The following is a 19,625-nucleotide window of genomic DNA, read 5'->3' as shown; positions in this document are numbered from 1 at the left end:
TGTTCTCTTTTGGTGAGGGAGTAACAGTCTAAGTTCATTGCTGATGAAATATGATTTGGCTGAGCCATCTCTTGATCTTGATCTAGAATGTGCTGTTCAATACAGCAGCCACTGGCCACATGCAGCTAAATTTAAATGAATTAAAGTGAAATGAATAAAAAATTCAGCTCCTCAATCACCCAGGACCCATTTCAAGTGTTCAAGACTAAAATGGGAGCTAGTTGCTACCATAAAGGACAGTGCAAATTCTGGAATGTTTCCATTATTGTAGAATGTTCTAATGAGCAGCATTAATCTAGAAGATAAACAATATGTCACCAAAGATATTCTATAAAGAAACACCATTTTGATGGCTTGATTGACCACACCAGAGAGGCCCGATCTAGTTTTATTTTCAACCGCTGCAGATTTTAAATAGAAGGGATGACAGTAAGAACTTAAGATTTTGGTGTGAATTATAAAGCCTAATTTGAAGGCACCTTCCTTCAGGGGATCACTATGGATACTGGTCATAGAAAAGGAGGTAGGAGCAGAGGATGAATGCTCTGATGTTAGGATTTTCCTTGAATGAGAAGGAGTGTGTGACCTGATTAGGCAGAAGGAAGTGGTTAAAGGTACTTCTGATACTTACACAAGCCGCACATATGGCTGACCTTGTTTCTGGAACTTGCTTTGGTTTCTGGCCTCCTTACTTTTCTTTATCTGATTATATTGGTAAAAATTGGTTAGGCATCTTAAGTACACACATCTTAGCTTCCATTTCTGGTTTAAGAGATTCTCAATGCCTTTCTCAAGAGGAAAGTAGTTGTTTTATTAGTCTTGTTTCACATGCCTCTAAACTTTAGAAGGAATTAAAGCAAGGGAAATCAAATGAAGGGTAATAATACTTCTCACACTAGTTCAGGGTATCCCTAGTGGCTTGTAGCATGGAATATATCTAAATCTTTTTCAACAGAGTCTGGTGAGACATTTGATTGCTCTCTCCCACTCAAGTCTTTTGATGTAGACTCAAACTGAGGAAGTGAGAATCAATGCAGACTTCCCGAGGTCTTCATCTTTCGGGCTGGCAGACAGGATGCCAAGGAAAGCTGATCAGAGGATAACGTGTCCATTGAAATTAGAAAGTAGGTCAAAAGAGAATGTTAAAAGGAGAAGAAAACTATTCAAAGAATAGCTAGAAGGATAAAAAAAAAAAGGGAAAGTGGTAGATTTTGGGCCAAGATTGTCTCTAGTAACTACAAGAGAGGCAGTTTTCATGAATTGGTGAGAGAAGAGAAGGATGGCTACAGGGATTGAAGAGGGCATTTGCAGGGTGGCATTAAAAATAAAAATAAAAACATGAGTGCTGGACCTTATTTAGTCTTGGCTATTTCATCATCCTCTCACACAAATAAAAACTCTAGTGTCCAATAAATACCGGCTGAATGAATCCTTGGGAAAGAAAATCAGACTGAATGCATAAATTCCTTTATTGAAAATATTGGGCTAGCACTGCATTACATATATTCAATATTCATAAATGAAGGGCCACGCATTTCTGATTGGGCAACACTGTTTTAAGTAGAGAACACAGCATCTGGATATGCTCTCACAAGTACGTGTAATATCATGGACTAAACTAGGTAAGAGTGAACTATATGCAAAATGACTGTTTTGTTAATAGCATATGGTTGCAAATGGCATAAATGGTAAACGTGATCATCATGAGACATTCCTGATATCTCACACCAACACATTATTTAATGAGCAGATTAAGGTTAAACTGCCAGTATGTTTTTCATCAAGAATTCTCAATAGAAGAACTCAGGAGAAAGCACACCCAGGCTGCAGACTTCAGATTTTACAGCATTCATTTAAACTTGTATGGAATGTCAGTGGAGTTAGGTAACTGTTGATCTGACAAAAGGCCACTTGGCAATTTGTTCTCTTTTAATAAATAGTCTAAAATAAGAGAATAATCTAAAGGAAATATTCTGCCCACTTCAGGCTTACATTCTAAGAACTGTTTTATTTTTCTAAATGCAGTTATATAAATACTACTTTTGTTATTAATTTTTTCCTTCCGAGATTGCTGGGGATATAATTTATGACAGACCACTTCTCAGCTTTGGCTATTACTTGAACATGTTTTACATTAGCAGTCTTTGGCTTTCATAAAAGTCTGGCAATCAATAATATTGGATAAACTTTAACAAGGTTTTATTATTATAGTTAACAAAACAGTGTTTTATGATGTTAAAAATGGGTTGATGTTAAAAAATAGGTTTTACTTTTTGTTCCAATTTTGGTATGAATGCATTTCTTTGCATTGTTTTTTTTCTCAAACAAGGGAGTCTAGAGACCAAGACAATTGGGCTAATTTGATATTTTCCATTTGATATAAAATATGCAGAAATTAAAATACTCAGTCCCTTTAAAAACAGAGGCCTGTTTGTTAGTGTAAAAACTTGGGGGAAATTATGTGAAAACACTATGAAAATAAAGTTTTTGTTACTAGCCACAAATGATTTTATAAGAAACAAACCATTTTCTATTCCAAAGCAGGGTTTGTTCTACTCTAGGTTCATAAAGGTATCCACTTCTGTAAATATCAAGTCATAACTGTGAGAAATGGCTTATTCTTCTTTACACAACTATGTTCAGAGCAAGTAACTAAAAATATACCTTTTTAATGACTACATGGAAAGCTGGCCTATAACAGTCAAATCAATGAACATTGGTGACGAGTTTTCTAAAGTTCACAATTAAGCATATATATCCATGTATATGCTGTTTAAGATCTATCACCCTAAACAATCAGGGCAAAAAAAGCTCAATATAAAACTATATAAATCAAGTGGAATTGTCGCCAAAACATAGCACATTTCTTTATTTCAAGATTTGACACATTAAAAGAAAAAAAACTGGCAACACATTTCAGACAATATACTAGAAATAATAAATAAAAGTTTCTTTTAAAAAAATCATATACAAATTTCCTTGAAGTGCTGTACACTTTCAATTTTTCTAAACGAGACTAACCTTTCCCATGGCAAACAATAGTATGCTGTACATTTTGGTAATGAAAATTATGTTGATAAATACACAAGGCATGTATATATTTCCACAGTATCTTTTTTTTTCACAGTTACCAAAAATAAAAATTGCATTCAACTCATACATCTATAAATACTCTGATTCTTCACTGTATGGATTTGATGAAACTGGGAGTACAAGTCTTTCAACAATCTGGACTTCCAATCTCTCTCGTTGGTGTCTGCCCTCCACAGGCACCTCCCAGGATCTCTCTGCAATGTGGTCATGCTCTGAGATGATGGCAGAAAGAACACACGGCGGTGGGAGGAGGCAGTCGGGCTGGGGCTTTGTCTTCCAGCCAGCTTTAGGGGAGCTGACCAAACCCATTCCTTTTAATGTTGGATTTTAAGGCAGCCTGAATTTCACTCGAATGTCCATACCTCGAGGTCCTGAACTATGAAGTCTTCCTTTTTGGAAAGAATATCATTATTGAAAGTGCTACAGGAATTGCTTCGGCCATGGTATAAATCAGCATCTAGCCATAAACCAAATCGTCCCCTGAAAAGGTTAAAAAAAAAAAAAAGGGTCAACTCATGTCAATCTTAGGTGGCACACTTTCTGTCCTCCCCTGCCCCGTTCTTCTTTCATTTATGCTACAGAGAAACAAAAACCCTAAACTGCTTGTAAAACAAAGGGTACATTTCCTTTAATTCATTTAAGTGACCTGTCTTTCCTAAAAGGCAAGTGGTAGCAGTGCCTCATTTAGACACATAAATAAACTATTTCATCTCTCATTCTTAATGTCATGGGAGGCCACTGTCCTATCCTAATTAATGTGAGCACCGGGACTAGCTAACATCAGCTGGCACCCAGGTTTTGGTTACCACTCCAGTCAGGTGGTAAATTAGTGACAACAATGAAAACCTTACCCTCCACCACCAAGTTCTAAGGAACTTATGTCTCCATTGATAAAGTATGAGTTTTCTCCACTCCACTTAAAGACCTTAGGAGAGAAACACAAGACAGAGAACAGTCATTTTAATCTGGAGTCTTAACAAAAAAAAGAAACATTTGACTATTTCCTCTGGACTACCCACTGGCGAAGAAGCACCTGACTGCCAGGCCTTCTCCACCCCAGGAGGAGACCTCCTAAGGCAGTGATGGCAAACCTATGACACGCGTGTCAGAGGTGACACGCGAACTCATTTTTTTGGTTGATTTTTCTTTGTTAAATGGCATTTAAATATATAAAATAAATATAAAAAATATACATCCTTGTTTTACTATGGTTTCAAATATCAAAAAATTTCTATATGTGACACGGCACCAGAGTTGTTAGGGTTTTTCAAAATGCTGACACGCTGAGCTCAAAAGGTTCGCCATCACTGTCCTAAGGCAGCGGTTCTCAACCTGTGGGTCGCGACCCCTTTGGGGGGCGAACGACCCTTTCACAGGGGTCGCCTAAGACCATCGGAAAACACATATATAATTACATATTGTTTTTGTGATTAATCACTATGCTTTAATTATGTTCAATTTGTAACAATGAAATTGGGGGTCACCACAACCTGAGGAACTGTATTAAAGGGTCACGGCATTAGGAAGGTTGAGAACCACTGTCCTAAGGGGTTATGAAGTCAGAGAGATTTCCCAGGCCATGTTCACTCCGACCTGCAATCCCTCCCTAGACTCCAGAGCAGGCAGAAGAGCAGTTCCCAAGGTCCCTGGAGGGACCCTGAGCAGTCTGTGTACTATAGTCATCCTGTTGACCCAGGCTGGAGGGAATCCAGATGGGGTCACGGGATAGCTGCTGCTCCAACCTCACCCACATCCCTGACACTGTGACATTGGGAAATCAGATATTCTCCTATCTAGGTACCTTGAAATTGGGGCTAAATGTGTAGAGAAAAGTTTCGCCTGTGCCGTAATAGTGGTCACTGAACTTGAAAGGATGAGTGGCATATGCTCCGAAAATCTGTTAAAAAATAGAAAAGAAAAAGAAATGTTATCTACTTTCAAACCTAAACCTCCCAAAGACTTTCTGAAATGTGTTAACACAATCCTGAGCTCTCGTTATACCTCTTTCAGCAAAGATCCTCACTAAATAGGAGCTCTTAAATAAGAAGGACCACCAACACAGAGATACAGCAAACTAGAATCCAAGGGGCTCAGAGAACTTATCTGTCAAAGGCCAACAATTGTTTCCATGTTAAAAGACGTCCAAAGTGCACCAGGGAGACAAGTTTCCTTTAGTGACTGCAGACAACACAATGGGAACATTAAACAAGAAGCATCTTGCACGCAGAAATGAGCGGTTGAGAGAACAAAGTCAAATCTTCTTTGTTTTATAAGTGGAACTGTAGCCAGACATTTTCCCAGAGAAAATCAATTTTTCTCTCTTTTGATTTGTAAAAATGAGTTCTCAACATGCTAAAACTCTATCCTAGCTTAACATGACTGATCCCATATATCTTGGTTCAAATTGGCTTTTAAGAAAAAGCCAACAGTTCCATAGACTATGGGCTTTAAAGGTGATTTTGATGTATTAGAATCAATGGTTCTTCTATTTTTTCTTGTTGGGGGTTGGAAGGAGCAGCGTTTTCAGACGTAGCATGTCTGCAGCCCCAGCGTCCTCTGCTTCTGTCGGATCCTGGTCAGTAGTGCAGGAGTGAGGGTTGGCAAGAGTGAGCCTATGTGTTTTCAAAAATGTAGGTAATTCTGATACAGCTTCTATTCCAAATCCCTATTGAGAAATGCTGCCTTTAAATGGGGGTTATCTGGAAAACGCAATTTTTCAAAATTATTTTAATTGAATTCTAATCATTGTGGAATCTCAGTTCCTGGCTCCTTGAAATGCTAAAAATTAGGTAGAGGAGAAGTCTAGAAACCCTTTCTAACCAATGTGCCTCATACTCCCTGCTACCAAACCTTCCCATACTTCCTGCTACCAAACCTTCCCATACTTCCTGCTACCAAACATTCCCAGTTTGCTGCTAAGAATAAACGAAAGCAAAACTAACAAAAAGGTCAAAAATCCATTTCCCTTCTTCTGGGGATCTTCCAGTAAAAGAGCTAAAATTCAGTTGAGCTAGGCATCTATCTTTAAAAGCATGTGCTAAAATATAACAACAAGGGCAATGGCCATACATGGAAGAGAGTGGGCCCCCTCCTGATCAATGAACAGAAAAAGGCATCCTTACTCTTTTATCCTCCACAAGAGTCTAAATAATTAGATTCTTTCTTTGCTAAACTTTTCTTAGCAACATGGAAATCTGTATAAGGACCAGGATTGGATGAGACTAGGGAATTATTATTGATTTTGTTAGGTACTAATATATAGCATTGTGGTTATATAAGAAAATGTCCATTTTATATTAACTTTTCTATTAACTTCTTAGAAAATTATATAAAATAATATGCACATAATAGTATTGTTGGATCTATAACACATACAAATTTAATATATTAGGCAATGTCAGAACACAGGAATCCACGAGAGTAACTGAAGACAGCCAGAAGTGGTAAAAGGAAGGTTAATATAACAAAACTGGTAAATATATATTTGCTCTCCTCTTTAGTAGATAAAAAAAATTATATAAAGTAGTCATAACAATTTATTGATGGGTTGGTGATATATATCAGTGTAATATGTACAAAAATTACCATAGAAAGTGGAATGATATAAAGACAGCAACTGCCCTGTCTGGTTTGGCTCAGTGGATAGAGTATTGGCCTGCGGACTGAAGGGTCCCAGGTTTGATTCTGGTCAAGGGTTTAAAAAAATAGAATAAAGTAAAAATAAAGGCAGCAACTTTGAGGAGAGCTTCAGAGCTCTGAGTCTTATGGTCTGTCTCTTCCCCTGGAGGTGGAGCTCGGTACTCTGCAGAGCTGGGGGCTAGATAAATGATCTTGTTTTATGATCAGGATGCGGGGCAGGCAGAAGCTGGTCTTGGTTCACCTCACCTGACATGACACGTCTGCCCCACAGGCTGGGACAACGGCAGGAGAAACCCCTGTGTTCTCAGCCTGCCAGGCCCCAGGTAGAGCATCTGTCCTATGAGTAGGGGCGGGTGGATGAAGAGAGCCCTTTACCTCTAGGCCACACAGGTATGGAATTTAGCTCCTGAAATGGTGATGTCGGTCAAGCGCTGGGGACCTGCCCCTAGAGAAGGTGTATCATAACCCTGGCCTGGGAGAGGGAGCCCCACCTTCTGTCTGTCAGTCTGAACTGGGAGTGAGTGGAGGCAGCAGGCTGTGCTTCAAGTGCCACGGAAGCTCACCATTATTACCGAAATTCATTTTATTTGCTTGAATGAATGTTTCTTCACTCGTATGCCCTTAGGACAATTTCCAGAGACTTTATGTGATGACTATTTTCGTAATTCCCACCAGTATGGCTGTTTCACTGGGGACTGAATCTGCAGAGCTCCTTCCTGCTGCCATTCTGCATAGGTAATATTTTTATATTAAAATGTTCATTTCCAGAGAAATTTATAACTATTGTTCTACCATGTTCTCAAACACAGCAAAGCCACAATCTTGCCTTGGGGGTAGATGGGATGGGGTAAGAAAGTTAGTGCTTAGGTGTCTTCAAACAGTACCAGTGGCTTGAGAGGACCAGATTCTGTAAGATCCACCCCTGACAAGCAGTGCAGAGGCCTTCTTTACATAGGTGCCAACAGGAAGCCGGGTGGAGATGTGCTTCATCAGCACTTGCCCCAGGCAGCCAAGACATTCCCCAACAAGTGTGTTATCTTATGTGAGGATTTATGTATGTAGTCTAAAGCCATCTAGCCTTATCACATCTAAAACACTGCACCCAACTTCTCAAACATTTCACGAAATCCCTAAGTAATTCTACTTTAAACCTCTGTTTTTACTATTTTAATTTTTGACTTGACTCTACCCACTATTCAGCTGAATCATGGTTAAGTATATTAACCAGGAAACAATAATTGTAACAATAATAACATCTAAACTCCTCCCCAGAACTCCTAAGCTGCAATAGTCACAGGAACAAACCCAATTGAGAAAGAATGCCTCAATACCTTCTTTCTCTGTTAATTTTCCCCAAGGCAAATTATGACAGTAAAGATCTATTTCCTCTAAAATGATCACAATTATATGGCTTCACAGCAAGCTCTTCAATGCTTAATAGTGTCCCACATGTAATAGGCATTCATTATACATTGAATGAATGAATGAATGGCGGTTGAGTAAAACCTGCTTCAATACCAGAAAGAGAAAAGAATAGCATCCAAATCTTAAAAAATGTAAAGGAATTTCTTCTTTGTATACAATACACAAAACAGAAATAAAGAAAGAACAGACTTGCAAGAGACCTTTCTTTTGTGAAGCAGGAGCCTGACTGGGTGGTAGACAAAAGATTCCAGGGAAGATTCTACTTGCATGCCAAGCTGATTGAGGTGAGGTGTACTAGTATCAGGTAGATGGGGAAATATCTAGATTTCACCAGTGCCTCCAAGACCGACCACCACAGAGGTAAAAGTGCAATGAGCCACAGCAGAGCATTCTCCCTGCTGTTTCATAACAACTGGGCTCTTCCAGTACAACACACCACGGCCTTGTCTAGCTCTCCATCTCAGCAACCATACAGGCAAGGTTTGTGGGTACTACTTCAGCCACCTTGAAAAAGTCCTGGTAAGGCACTAGAATTTCTTTCTGCAGTTACCACCAAATCCAGACTTGACTTTCTCCAACTTCTCCATCTTTAGGTTGTAGAGTATCATTAGAGTTTTCTACTGTATGGTAAGTACATGTCAAAAACTCCTCAGAATGTGACTGTATTTGGAGCTATGCTCCATTTTCTTTTTTTAGAGATGCATTTCTGAAGTGTGACATAATAATTGGGATTTACTCCAAAACACCCCAGCAAAGAAAAACCAATAAAGAAAAGGCAGATGATGCTTATGTGGCAAAATCCTGCTAACTTGTGGGATCTGGGTGATGGGAATTCCTGGTACTCATCTCTACCATTGTGTAGCTTTGAAAATAAAAAAAATGTTTTCTAAGAGAGAAAGAAGCCTCACCTGATTATCCATGTCTTTGATAACCAGCAGGACAGGACTGTCTAGCGATGCTGATTTCCGATAGAGAGTTTTCAAGCTGGTCCCGTGCTCCAATGTGCTATATGCGAGTCTCCATGGATACCCTTGTACCCTGGCTGGAAGGCGTCGGGCCAGCTACGAATCCAAAGATGGACATGTAAATAGACAATTCACCCACAAACCACTCATGAGCTTGAGGCACAAAGGACATGCCTGTGGATCAAACTTAAAATTACACTGATTTACATACTGTTCCCCTTTACTCTGGGCAATTAGTTGCCACTATAAACCAAGGGAGAAAAGGGGAAGTTACTCGTTGGTGGTGTTGACCTTGGCAGGACGCCTCCCTGAGCACAGTATAACTCTCAGGGGCCTGACTGTGGGGTCACTATGCCATTATACACTGGGGGGTAGAGCACCTACCTAGCTTGATAGCGAAGCATGAGTTATTAGACATATGCTCTCCGTTTTACTCTTCAGCCTGGCTTTCATCAAACAGTTCATGTTTCTCCAATTGCTCTTTCTACTAGTAAACCCTCACAGGCTCAGAGCTGCTACTGACAACTGCAGTTTCCCACAGAAGTGACAAGAAAACTGTTTTATGCTGGCAGTCAGATGTAGTCTGTCCTCAATCCATCCGAATCTTTCACTACATTAACATTTCACTTCAGCCTGATGGCCATGAACACCAATAGTGCATCTCTCTTCAAAAATACTAACGAAGGAGACTGCTGAAGTCTTCAGAATGCTGCATATCATTCCAGGATCAGAACAAACCCCATTTCTTCAACTGCTTGGTCAAATCTCTTGGCTTTCCTGGGCCTTTGCAGATGCATTTGTAAATTGAGGGAGTTACACGTAACGATTCAGTAAGGTCTCTGAGACTCAGGTCTATGCTGACTGATGGGGGAAGTGGAAGAGGTTCCTGACTCAAGGTCAAATGCAAGCACATTATATAGCATTTTATTAAAAGGAAGTAACATTTTCAGAAAGCATCAAGTAAAACTACAGAAAAAGGAAAACTTTTCCTAGGGGCAGGTAGTTTTCATAAAGCAAATGAAATGTATTTGCTAAATGGTTTTTATTGAGCCTGATAAATTAAAAACAAACACTGGAACTCTGCAGTAATCACCGGGATAAATTTGGATCCTAAGTGTGTTAGTTTAGAACACTTTAAATATTGGTTTGCGGCCCTGCCCGGGTAGCTCAGCTGTTTAGAGTGTTGTCCCACTACACCAAGGTTGTGGGCTCATTCCTGGTCAGGGTATATGAAGAATCAACCACTAAATGCATAAATAAGTGAAACAACAAATCAAAATCTCACTCTCTCTTTTTCTCTCCCCTTCCCGTCTCTCTCTCAAATCAATTAAAAATTGTTCTGAAAACAAGAAACGGCATTTTGTTCAGGTTTGAGAGAGGGTTGTAGTGTCTGGCCAAGACCACACACTCCTGAGAAGGCAGCAGGGAAGGCTGCCGTAACCTTTCGGAAGCAGAGAAAGGGACTCTGGCCTTGGTTAAGCTGCTGGTCTTCATCTAAAACCTGGCTCATCCCTCACCCGGAAGGAGAGCAATTCGGTCAGGGTGGGGAAATGCTTCTTAAGGCTGGAAGCCCCCCATCCTAAGCCCCCGGGGAGGACCACCTGCTCGATGTGCATGTTCTCCAGGAGCGCGCTGTGGGGCTGCAGAATCGGCAGGGCTGTCTCGTCATCGTCTTCATAGTAGCTGCACGTGCTCTTCCTGCGCTTCGCCTCCTCGACAGTGATGATCTGAAATGCAGAAGACAAGTAAGTTAAAACAAAAAACAGAAAAACCCTGATGTCTGCTTTACCTTAGCCAGCTAAAATCGACCTCAGGTACACAATATCCTGCAAAATGTGGAGTTTTAGCAGCAGGACAGAAATTGAACTGGGACTTTGGGAAATGGTTAATTTTTCAATTTCAGAACAAATGCAGAATTTAACATGGTACAGCTGAGGCACTTAATATGTACAAATTAAAGTTGCAAGTTTTCCCTTTTATTATTGCTGTCGACTACTCAGTCCTTGAACAAGAATTATGTGTAACTCCACAAGCAACTTATGCCCTTGAACTGCCCCTAGTTATTCCCCTTTGACTTGCATCTAAATTTGAATTAAGGGACCAATCAGAGATCATTCTATGAGTAAGTCTTCTATAAATAGGGATATTGGGAAGATAAGATACTTCTTTAAAATTAAGACTCCTACTAATGTTTTCTCTTAAGATTGTGCACATAACAACCAACCCTGATAGAAATGACAAATGGTAACAGCTACCAGAGCAACAATCCGAAGAAACACAAATTTAGTCTAAATGACAATTAGGTTATGATTCTTTGTGTACAGTTCAGGAGCAAAAAACGTAGTCTCTCCTTCAAAACTGAGAAAGGTGATGCACACAACATTATTCCATTATAACTATGCTTATGAGCTACCAAAATCAAGTTCACCTTAAGATCTATTTTTTTTTGCCCCTCCTAAAGTCTGGACAAATCACTGAATTATTTTTAAATTAAAGACACATATAAAGTGACTAATTCACTAAAATTCCTGCATACCAGTATTAATGACTTTTGCAATATAGAGAAAAACATTTAAGTTATATATAGTAAAAGTTGTCAGACAACGCACTACTGGATTTCCAAAATGCACGGTCATGGATATAAAGCACCTGCCATTGCCTGAGCCAGACTTACAGGTAAGGAAATTAGCTTACACAGGCTACCATCTTCTCAAGGGGAAATTCTTAAAGGAAACACTATCAAAGAATCACAAACCCAGCATCTTCAATGCATTACATGAAGCACGTATTTTTTTGTGAACTCTACATTTAACGTGGGTTCAAAATGAAGCTGTGGAAAGCAAAAATCAAATATGAACACCTTTACTCCAAAGAGAGGGGCAAACCACACCATACCCATCTTTAAAACCAATAAAATACCTGCTGGGGTTGAAATGCCTGCACAATCCTTTCTAATCAAGGAAGCATTTCAAAACACAGCGTGGCAGACCTCTGAGGATTCACAGGCACCTCATTCGCTCTCGGGGACTCCAACGTACCTTCACAAAAGGTTCTTGGTTAGGTCTGGCACAATAGAAAATCTGAATGTCCAAGGGCAATCTTCGGACCCTCATCCTGAGGGTGAGAACTGCCTGCTTGCTTTCTAAGGAGGAACAGGTTTTTTCTCTGTCTGCTTTCACACCACGGTTCCTTGTAACCACGCTGAGCTACAACTGTTTTTGCAGTATCTCGTTTCCTGCATGGTTGGGTTTCTGTTTCCCTTAGGAGAGGGTTCAACATTTCTACAGGAACACACCCAAATTAGGATTGAGAACAAACACACACTTCCTGTCAGGCAGAGCTGGGAGGCTGTAAAATGACACTTTCACCTTTGAAACGGTGGTTTCCTAACGGTGGTATAACAAACCGCCTTGTTTTCTTTTTTTCTTTTTCTTCTTATACGCGTTTTCCTAACCGTCCTTTGGCTAAGCCAGCTTTCCTGACCCCGCCTTCCCGGGCTTTTTTCAGCACCTTCTCTAAAGCTAAACCTCCATGTTCAACTTTACGTAATTTCCCTGACATCAGCAGGAATCTCAGGGGAAGGATGAAAGGGAGCCTTTACCCCAGCGAGCGAGGCTCACTGTACTTAGAACAATGGCATTTCACTTCAGTTCCGTGTGTGTTAAGTGTGCGCAACTTAAAAGAATGGGGAAACATCTGCTTCATGTGAGGCTGGGGAACATGTCACTTTAGATTCATTTTTTTTTCAGAACAGCTGGTGAAGTAATTTTAAAAAAGGCAAAACTTTTTACTTTTTAGGATATTAATCTTTTTTTAAACGTTTTAAATTTATTGGGGTGACATTGTTTAATAAAAGTATATAGTTTCAAGAGGACAGTTCTATAATACATCCTCTGTATATGGCCTCGTGTGTTTACCACACATTTAGGATATTCATCTTAATGACTAAGAAGCATGATGAGACGTGCTCTACTCCTCAGATCTGAGGTCAGGGGCGTGGAAAGAAATGCAGAAAACCCTGGCTCGGTTTTCAGTGATCTTTCTGTGCCTGTTCCAGATCCCAAACGGCCTTTTGGTCCTGCTGAGGGGATGGGCATAGCTCATCCTGGGGTCGGATCCACTAAGGACTCTGGCAGGTACCTGTGATCAGTCCCAGGCTTGCCAGGACTTATCCTCAGTGCAAGAGCTAGGCACAATCTGGGGCACAAGCACTAGGATTCTGTGCCAGGGAGACGGCATTCCTTTAAGTTCCTGGCACTTCATGACAGTTAACATTGACTGAGCGCTTTCTACCTGCTGGCGAGTGCCAGGTGCTTTGTCAGGCACAGTCTCCAGTGGGTGAGGAGACAGCAGAGAGACGTTTACAAATACATGAATGCCATTCCATGTGATACGAATGCTAACAGCAGCTCCAAGGAGGCTGGAGCCATCCAGAGAGTTCGGAGAGCAGAGGTGGGGTATGGGGAGATGTCCAGGCAAAGGGCACAGCAGGAACACACAGCTGTGTTCTGTGTTCACTATGGCTCGAGAATAGAGAGCAAGGGAAGTAGAGAGGAGGCTGGGGAGGGGGCAGAAATGGAGAAAATAAGAATCTTGACGCCTTGAAGGGACTTGGAACGTATCGGGTAGCATTTCTAAAAACTGGCTGTTCTTCAAAATCATCCAGGAGCTTTTAGAAACACAGATTCCAACATTCCTCCCCCAGACCCACTGAATTACTATCTCTAGTGATGAGGGTCTAGGATTCAGTTAAAAAAAATAATGTGCCAAGTGGTGGTTTGGAAGATTGGCCAGGAGGGTAACGATTGCTACAGGCAACAGAGAGCCATTGAGTGCTTTAAGCATGTGCGTATAGACCACGCTTGGGATCACTTGCTTGATCGCTTATTTGGGTCTTCAAGCCTCAAGTCTACTGAACATCTGTCAGCCAGAGAGCTCTCCAAAATGCTTATCTGTGTATACTTCTCCAGGCTCAAAACAGCTCAATGCCGTCCTCCTGCCCTTAGGAAAATAACCAAACTCCTACCCTTGGTACATAGATCCTTTGTGATCTGCCCTCGCTTACTTCTCCAGCTTCATTTCCTGCTGTTCCCTCAGATTTGCACTCTATGCTCCAGCCACACTGAATTTCTGTTAGTTCACCAAATGCTCTTTCTTTCTCCCCTGGGGCATTCCTTTGAACAGACCTTTCTCTCTGGCCAGACCAGGGGTGGGCAAACTTTTTGACTCGAGGGCCACAATGGGTTCTTAAACTAGACCGGAGAGCCGGAACAAAAGCATGGATGGAGTGTTTGTGTGAACTAATATAAATTCAAAGTAAACATCATTACATAAAAGGGTACGGTCTTTTTTTTTTTTTTAGTTTTATTCATTTCAACGGGCCGGATCCGGCCCGCGGGCCGTAGTTTGCCCACGGCTGGGCCAGACCATGCTCCATATCCCAGTCCCGCCACAACTGCCTGTATTCCCACTTCTGATCTCAGTTCAGATCACTTCTTCCGGGCAGCTTTCTCTGCTCCCCTAGCTCCTTTCAGATGGCTGGCTACAGCCTGCTGTAGAGCTTGGCACTTCATCTACAATGACAATTATCTTGTCATAATGTAATGATTTATCTATACTCCTTAATGTTAACTTCTACTTATCTCACCCGCTGTGCCCCTAACAGGGGAAAGGTTTGGAAAGTGCTCAAAAAAAATTATGAAGGGCTTTTCAAGCCACATTAAGGAGCTTGAATTTCAACCTGTATGTAAAAGGGACACAGCAGAACTTTTTTATAGGAAAAGTGAAATGACCCAGTAGTGGTGGTGGTGATGATGGGGTCTTTCTGTATAACTAGCTTCAAGCAGGAATAAGGTTATATCCCACTGTAACTTCAAAGCTGCACAGGGAACTTCACTTCTTATAAGCCAAGAAGCTCTTGGAATCTGGACACAAGAACATTCTGACTGAATACTGTAGTTCAAGGACCATGACAGTCTAGCCCAGGGGTGGGCAAACTTTTTGACTCGAGGACCACAATGGGTTCTTAAACTGGACCGGAGGGCCGGAACAAAAGCATGGATGGAGTGTTTGTGTGAACTAATATAAATTCAAAGTAAACATCATTACATAAAAGGGTACGGTCTTTTTTTTTTTTTTTTAGTTTTATTCATTTCAAACGGGCCGGATCCGGCCCGCGGGCCGTAGTTTGCCCACGGCTGGTCTAGCTCCTACTTGAGTGCTCACCTCCCAGCTCTTGGTGGTCGGCTCACTGAAGAAGTTGTCGATCATATTCAGTTCTTCCTTTTCCACCACCACAAAGCCTTGCTCTTTGGCATCCTTCCCATAGACGTCAGGAGACCACTGAACAAAGAATGTGTACAAGTGATCCACCCTGAAAAACATGTTCATCATAGGAATTAACACCAAATCCACTTTCCTGGCAGGCACTGGTAGGGACTTTGGCACATACAATCATCTTGTTCCTGCTTGGCAAAGCCACTTTGCTAATTGGGAAATTTCTCACTGTGAAGATTATCTCTATTAGTGCATTCCAAACTCAGAAAATAAGTCAACAAATGAAAGCAGAAGTCCACAGACGTGGAGCAACTCTTTCAATCTGAGGAAAAGATCAAGCGATAGATACAGAGGCAGAGCTGCCTGCAGCAGGAAGACCAGGGAGGGTTGGGGGGCAGGAGGGAAGGGGGTAAGAGATCAACCGAAGGACTTGTATGCATGCATATAAGCATAACCAATGGACATAAGACACTGGGGGGTAGGGGAGGCCAGGGGATTGTCAAGGGCGGGGGAAAAAAGGAGACATATGTAATACCCTTTGTAAGACTTTAAGCAATAAAACAATTAAAAAAAAAAAGATAACCAGAAAAAAAAAAGACTAAAAAACACAATGAAATATATCAATGTTTTCCTCACTGGGTCTTCATTTATTGTACACCTGTATTTATTGGGGAAAAATTAGTCTGAAGCTTAAGATGGGAACCAAGATAAACATGCTAATGGGTCTTTTTGTAGAGTAAAGCACTATTATAATTTTAATGAAACACCTTTAATAACTACAGAGTGAATAATACTAGATATTGTTTAATATTAGCAACAGAGCTAATTATATGGACATGGAAATGTCATTTGCTTCCAATTTCTCTGTTCTCATATACAGATTTAACATCTGAAGGTTCTGAAGCATCTCTCCAGGCTTCATCAATAGAAAGATGGCTGGTTTCCAAGCAGAGAATGAGAGCTCTCAGTCCCAGCACCTGCAATAGTGTGTGTGTGTGTGTGTGTGTGTGTGTGTGTGTGTGTGTGTCGGGGGTATATGTCAATTTTGGTATAAAACATTCTTGCTTGCATATGCCATTCTATTAGAAATATCTCAACCTGAGTAGGAACCTGGGGTGACCAGGTCAGTGGGCTTCTCCCAAGCCTCTCCTCTTGGGTCTGCTAGGTTTGTCCCTGGAGTGAGTGGCTGCTTCTGCAGCAGCCAGGGCCAGCCCTTTAAACGGAGTAAGCACTGGGCTTCTTAGACTTACCACAGGAGCAAGTCTCTAGAAAGGAGGGAAAAGGCATTCTCAAAATATCAGAGTCATAAACATTTTTAAAAAATATATACATTTTATTGATTTCAGAGAGGAAAGAGGAGGGAGAGAGATAGAAACATCAATGATGAGAGAGACTCATTCATCAGCTGCCTCCAGCACGCCCCCTACTGGGGACCAAGCCCTCAACCCAGGCATGTGCCCTGACCGGGAATCAAACCCTGACCTCCTGGTTCATAGGTCGAAGCTCAACCACTGAGCCATGCCAGCTGGGCCATAAACATTTTTAATGTTAAACACAGAAGCAACCTTATAGTTTTTATCAATGCTGATGAAATATACCTGCTACCTAAAAAGAAAAGATGTGATTCCCTGACTCAGGGACCTTCCATTGCACAATAACTCTTAAGAGGCAAGTGTTACTATGCCCAGTTTAAAGATTAAAACACTGAGGTTCAATAGACTTAATAATGTGCCCAAACTCCCCATCCCTGAAAACGTCCCAGCCAATCTAAGCTAACTGGCTCTTCTTTTATGAATGCTGACCTCCAAGGGGGACAAGTACATTTCTGTACCTGTCCAGTCAGACGTCTCACAGCATGGGCAACTACTTCTTTGGCTTTGGTTTTATTAATGAAGCATAAGTACTAATAGTGAGAAGCCCTGGGTGGCCCTTAGGGCTGCCTGCTTCCTGTTTCTCCCCCTACACCTTCATCAACAGGCTCACAGCACTGCTAGCTCTGTGCTCTGTTCCTGGAGAGAGCACTGTGGGGCAGCCGCCTCACCTCAGGCATGCGCCTGGGGATTGTTCTCCACTGGCTGTGGCAGGGAGGGCAGCAGCCCTGAAAGGCCTCCCTCTTCTCTCAGTTGGCGGGTTCTACCTTACAGCCAACAGTCATCCTGGCCTTGGAGGCCTCAGGTAATATGAGACGAGAGACCTTAAAAGTATGTTCTGCAATGGGGCACTCCAAGGGGAAAGGTTCGTGTCTCTTCTCAGTCATTCGGGACACTGTCACACCCTGGTTTTCCTCAATGATAGCCTTGCTCAGAACATCCCCTCATTCTCTTATGCAGAGAGGGCCTTCATACCAAGCTTCTGATGGAAGAGCAGGAGGAATGGGGAATTGGCGAGGCCTGTTCCACAGGAGAAAATTAGAGTTCATTTGGGACCAAATTGCTTACTTAATTTGTAGGCCCCTGGAAACCAAATGGAAGAATCAATGTCCCTCTCCCCAGCTCCCCTTTTGCTCAATTCTCCATCCTTTGTTTGTTATTTTTACTAATTAATTGGGGAGGAGAGGAAAAGGATATGACGTCATCATTTTTCTTTCCAGATTAGAGTAGAAACTTATTGAAGTTTATTTAACCTAATTCTTGGAATGGCTCTTTTTGGCTCACTGGGTTTTCCTGGTGATTAGTTCCCAGAACTCAAGCCTCCCCTGTGGAAACAGGCCTCAAGTTCTGAAAATTCCCCTCCTGGCCCTCTGCCGCCACCTCACCCACTCCTTCCCTCAAGACTGTATCAGTTAACCTCTCACCGTGACCCCCATCCCTCCTCTTTCCCCAGCCATTAGACCTTCCTGGGTGCACATCCTTCCAGGACAATCTTTCCATCTGCCCCTCGCTGCTGTCCCCTAGCGGTGCGCCACTGAGCCTTCCACAGCACCTGCCCTTCCAAACACCTGCCCACAGAGAGAAACACTCATCTTTCTAACTCCTCCCTTTCCATGGAGATTGCTGGATTTGATGATTCATGCTTAAGGAATCCACTATAAATCAAAGGCTGCTAAGCTTGGCTAGGAAAAAATCCTCCCTCCAGCTCTCTTCCTTGGCTACTCCACACACAGCTATTCCAGACCTCTGCTTTCTCAAGCTCTCACCCTCAACCTCGTACCCGCCTCCCTCTCTGAGCACAGCTCCCTTCATTATACCATCCTCATGATGCCCTCTCCTCCGCTGTCCCTCTTAGTGATCTTTCTCTGCAGAAAAATGAACTCCTCTCCAGCTTTAACCCTCCCCTCTGTATTTTCGACAGGCCCCCTCCCTGGTGAATTTCCTCCATGTCTTCCACCTCACCTCTCTGTCCTCTCCATCCCTTTATCTCCATCTTAATCCAAAAACCTGCTTGCATTTCCCCATCCTAAAAATATAAAAGCCTCTAAATTTGGTTTTCCTCTAAAGCTCCCTTCCCATAACTCATCTTTCCTTTAGAGTTCATTATTAACATTTGGTTTAGTCTATTTTCCACCTTCTTTTCATTCCTGAATTTTTTTCCATTCTGATTTTATTAACCTTTTTGTATATGCTCTGTGTTAAATCTGCTTCAGATACGGTCTAAAAAGAGGTAAAAAATGTTAAATCTTGTTCCCTCCCTCATTGCTTCAGTGAAGCTCCTTTTCTCCAAGTGACCTATTATCAAACCGAACAGTATCTTGGGCATCGTTTGTCTTGACCTGTTGGTGGCTTTTTCGAAGCTCACTCAGCGACTCATCCTGTGGTCTCGATGCATCACATTTCTCAGCCTCTGTTAGCCCAGGACACTTCCCCTAATTGCCACTCCACTGGTCATTAAGCTATGGATGTGGTAACAACACGAGAGCAGGAAAATGGGTCAAGAACTGGGTCCTGACAAATGCTAATGTTTAAGGAGGAAGCGGTAGAAGTGGTCCTGGAAGGAAGCCAGGAAGAAATGGCAGAGAATCAGAAGCGATTTTATAAAATGCAAGTCTGATCACTTCACCCAGCTATGCACAATTCTTCTAAGAACTCCCCACAGGTTTATGATAAATGCAAACTCCTTGGTGCTGCCAGAAAGCTTTGTTCTGTGTTAATCCCCAAATGTACTCCTGGTTCCTGCCATATGCTATTATATGTTTGCTCCAACATCCACTCTGGCCCCTATGCTCAAACTGCTTTCTCTTTTCTTTTCTTTTCTTTATTTTTTTTCTTTTCTTTTCTTTTCTTTTCTCTT

General features: G+C 41.7%; 1 protein-coding gene across 8 annotated transcripts in view; it reads right to left on the bottom strand.

Annotated features, from left to right (window-relative positions):
• Positions 1-1,451: 1,451 nt before the first annotated feature.
• NCOA7 (nuclear receptor coactivator 7) overlaps positions 1,452-19,625 on the bottom strand; it is a 134,124-nt gene continuing 115,950 nt past the window's right edge. For 7 of the 8 annotated variants that reach the window (XM_014533768.1, XM_005858961.2, XM_005858962.2 and 4 more), the window contains exons 11-16: positions 15,348-15,495; positions 10,724-10,849; positions 9,066-9,218; positions 4,895-4,990; positions 3,945-4,018; positions 1,452-3,573 (exon numbers count right to left, since the gene is read on the bottom strand). In XM_014533768.1, coding sequence (XP_014389254.1) covers positions 3,438-3,573; positions 3,945-4,018; positions 4,895-4,990; positions 9,066-9,218; positions 10,724-10,849; positions 15,348-15,495 — 733 coding nt within the window. In that variant the 3' untranslated portion in view covers positions 1,452-3,437. Of the gene's footprint in view, positions 3,574-3,944; positions 4,019-4,894; positions 4,991-9,065; positions 9,219-10,723; positions 10,850-12,160; positions 12,571-15,347; positions 15,496-19,625 lie in introns of those variants that run through there. The other variant, XM_005858959.2, reaches the window with a different exon arrangement.

The sequence above is a fragment of the Myotis brandtii genome, unplaced genomic scaffold (genome assembly GCF_000412655.1).
Source record: "Myotis brandtii unplaced genomic scaffold, ASM41265v1 scaffold123, whole genome shotgun sequence".
Taxonomy (NCBI): domain Eukaryota; kingdom Metazoa; phylum Chordata; class Mammalia; order Chiroptera; family Vespertilionidae; genus Myotis; species Myotis brandtii.
The sequence above is the reverse complement of the archived record's forward strand: the minus strand, read 5'-3'. Positions and strand labels throughout refer to the sequence as shown.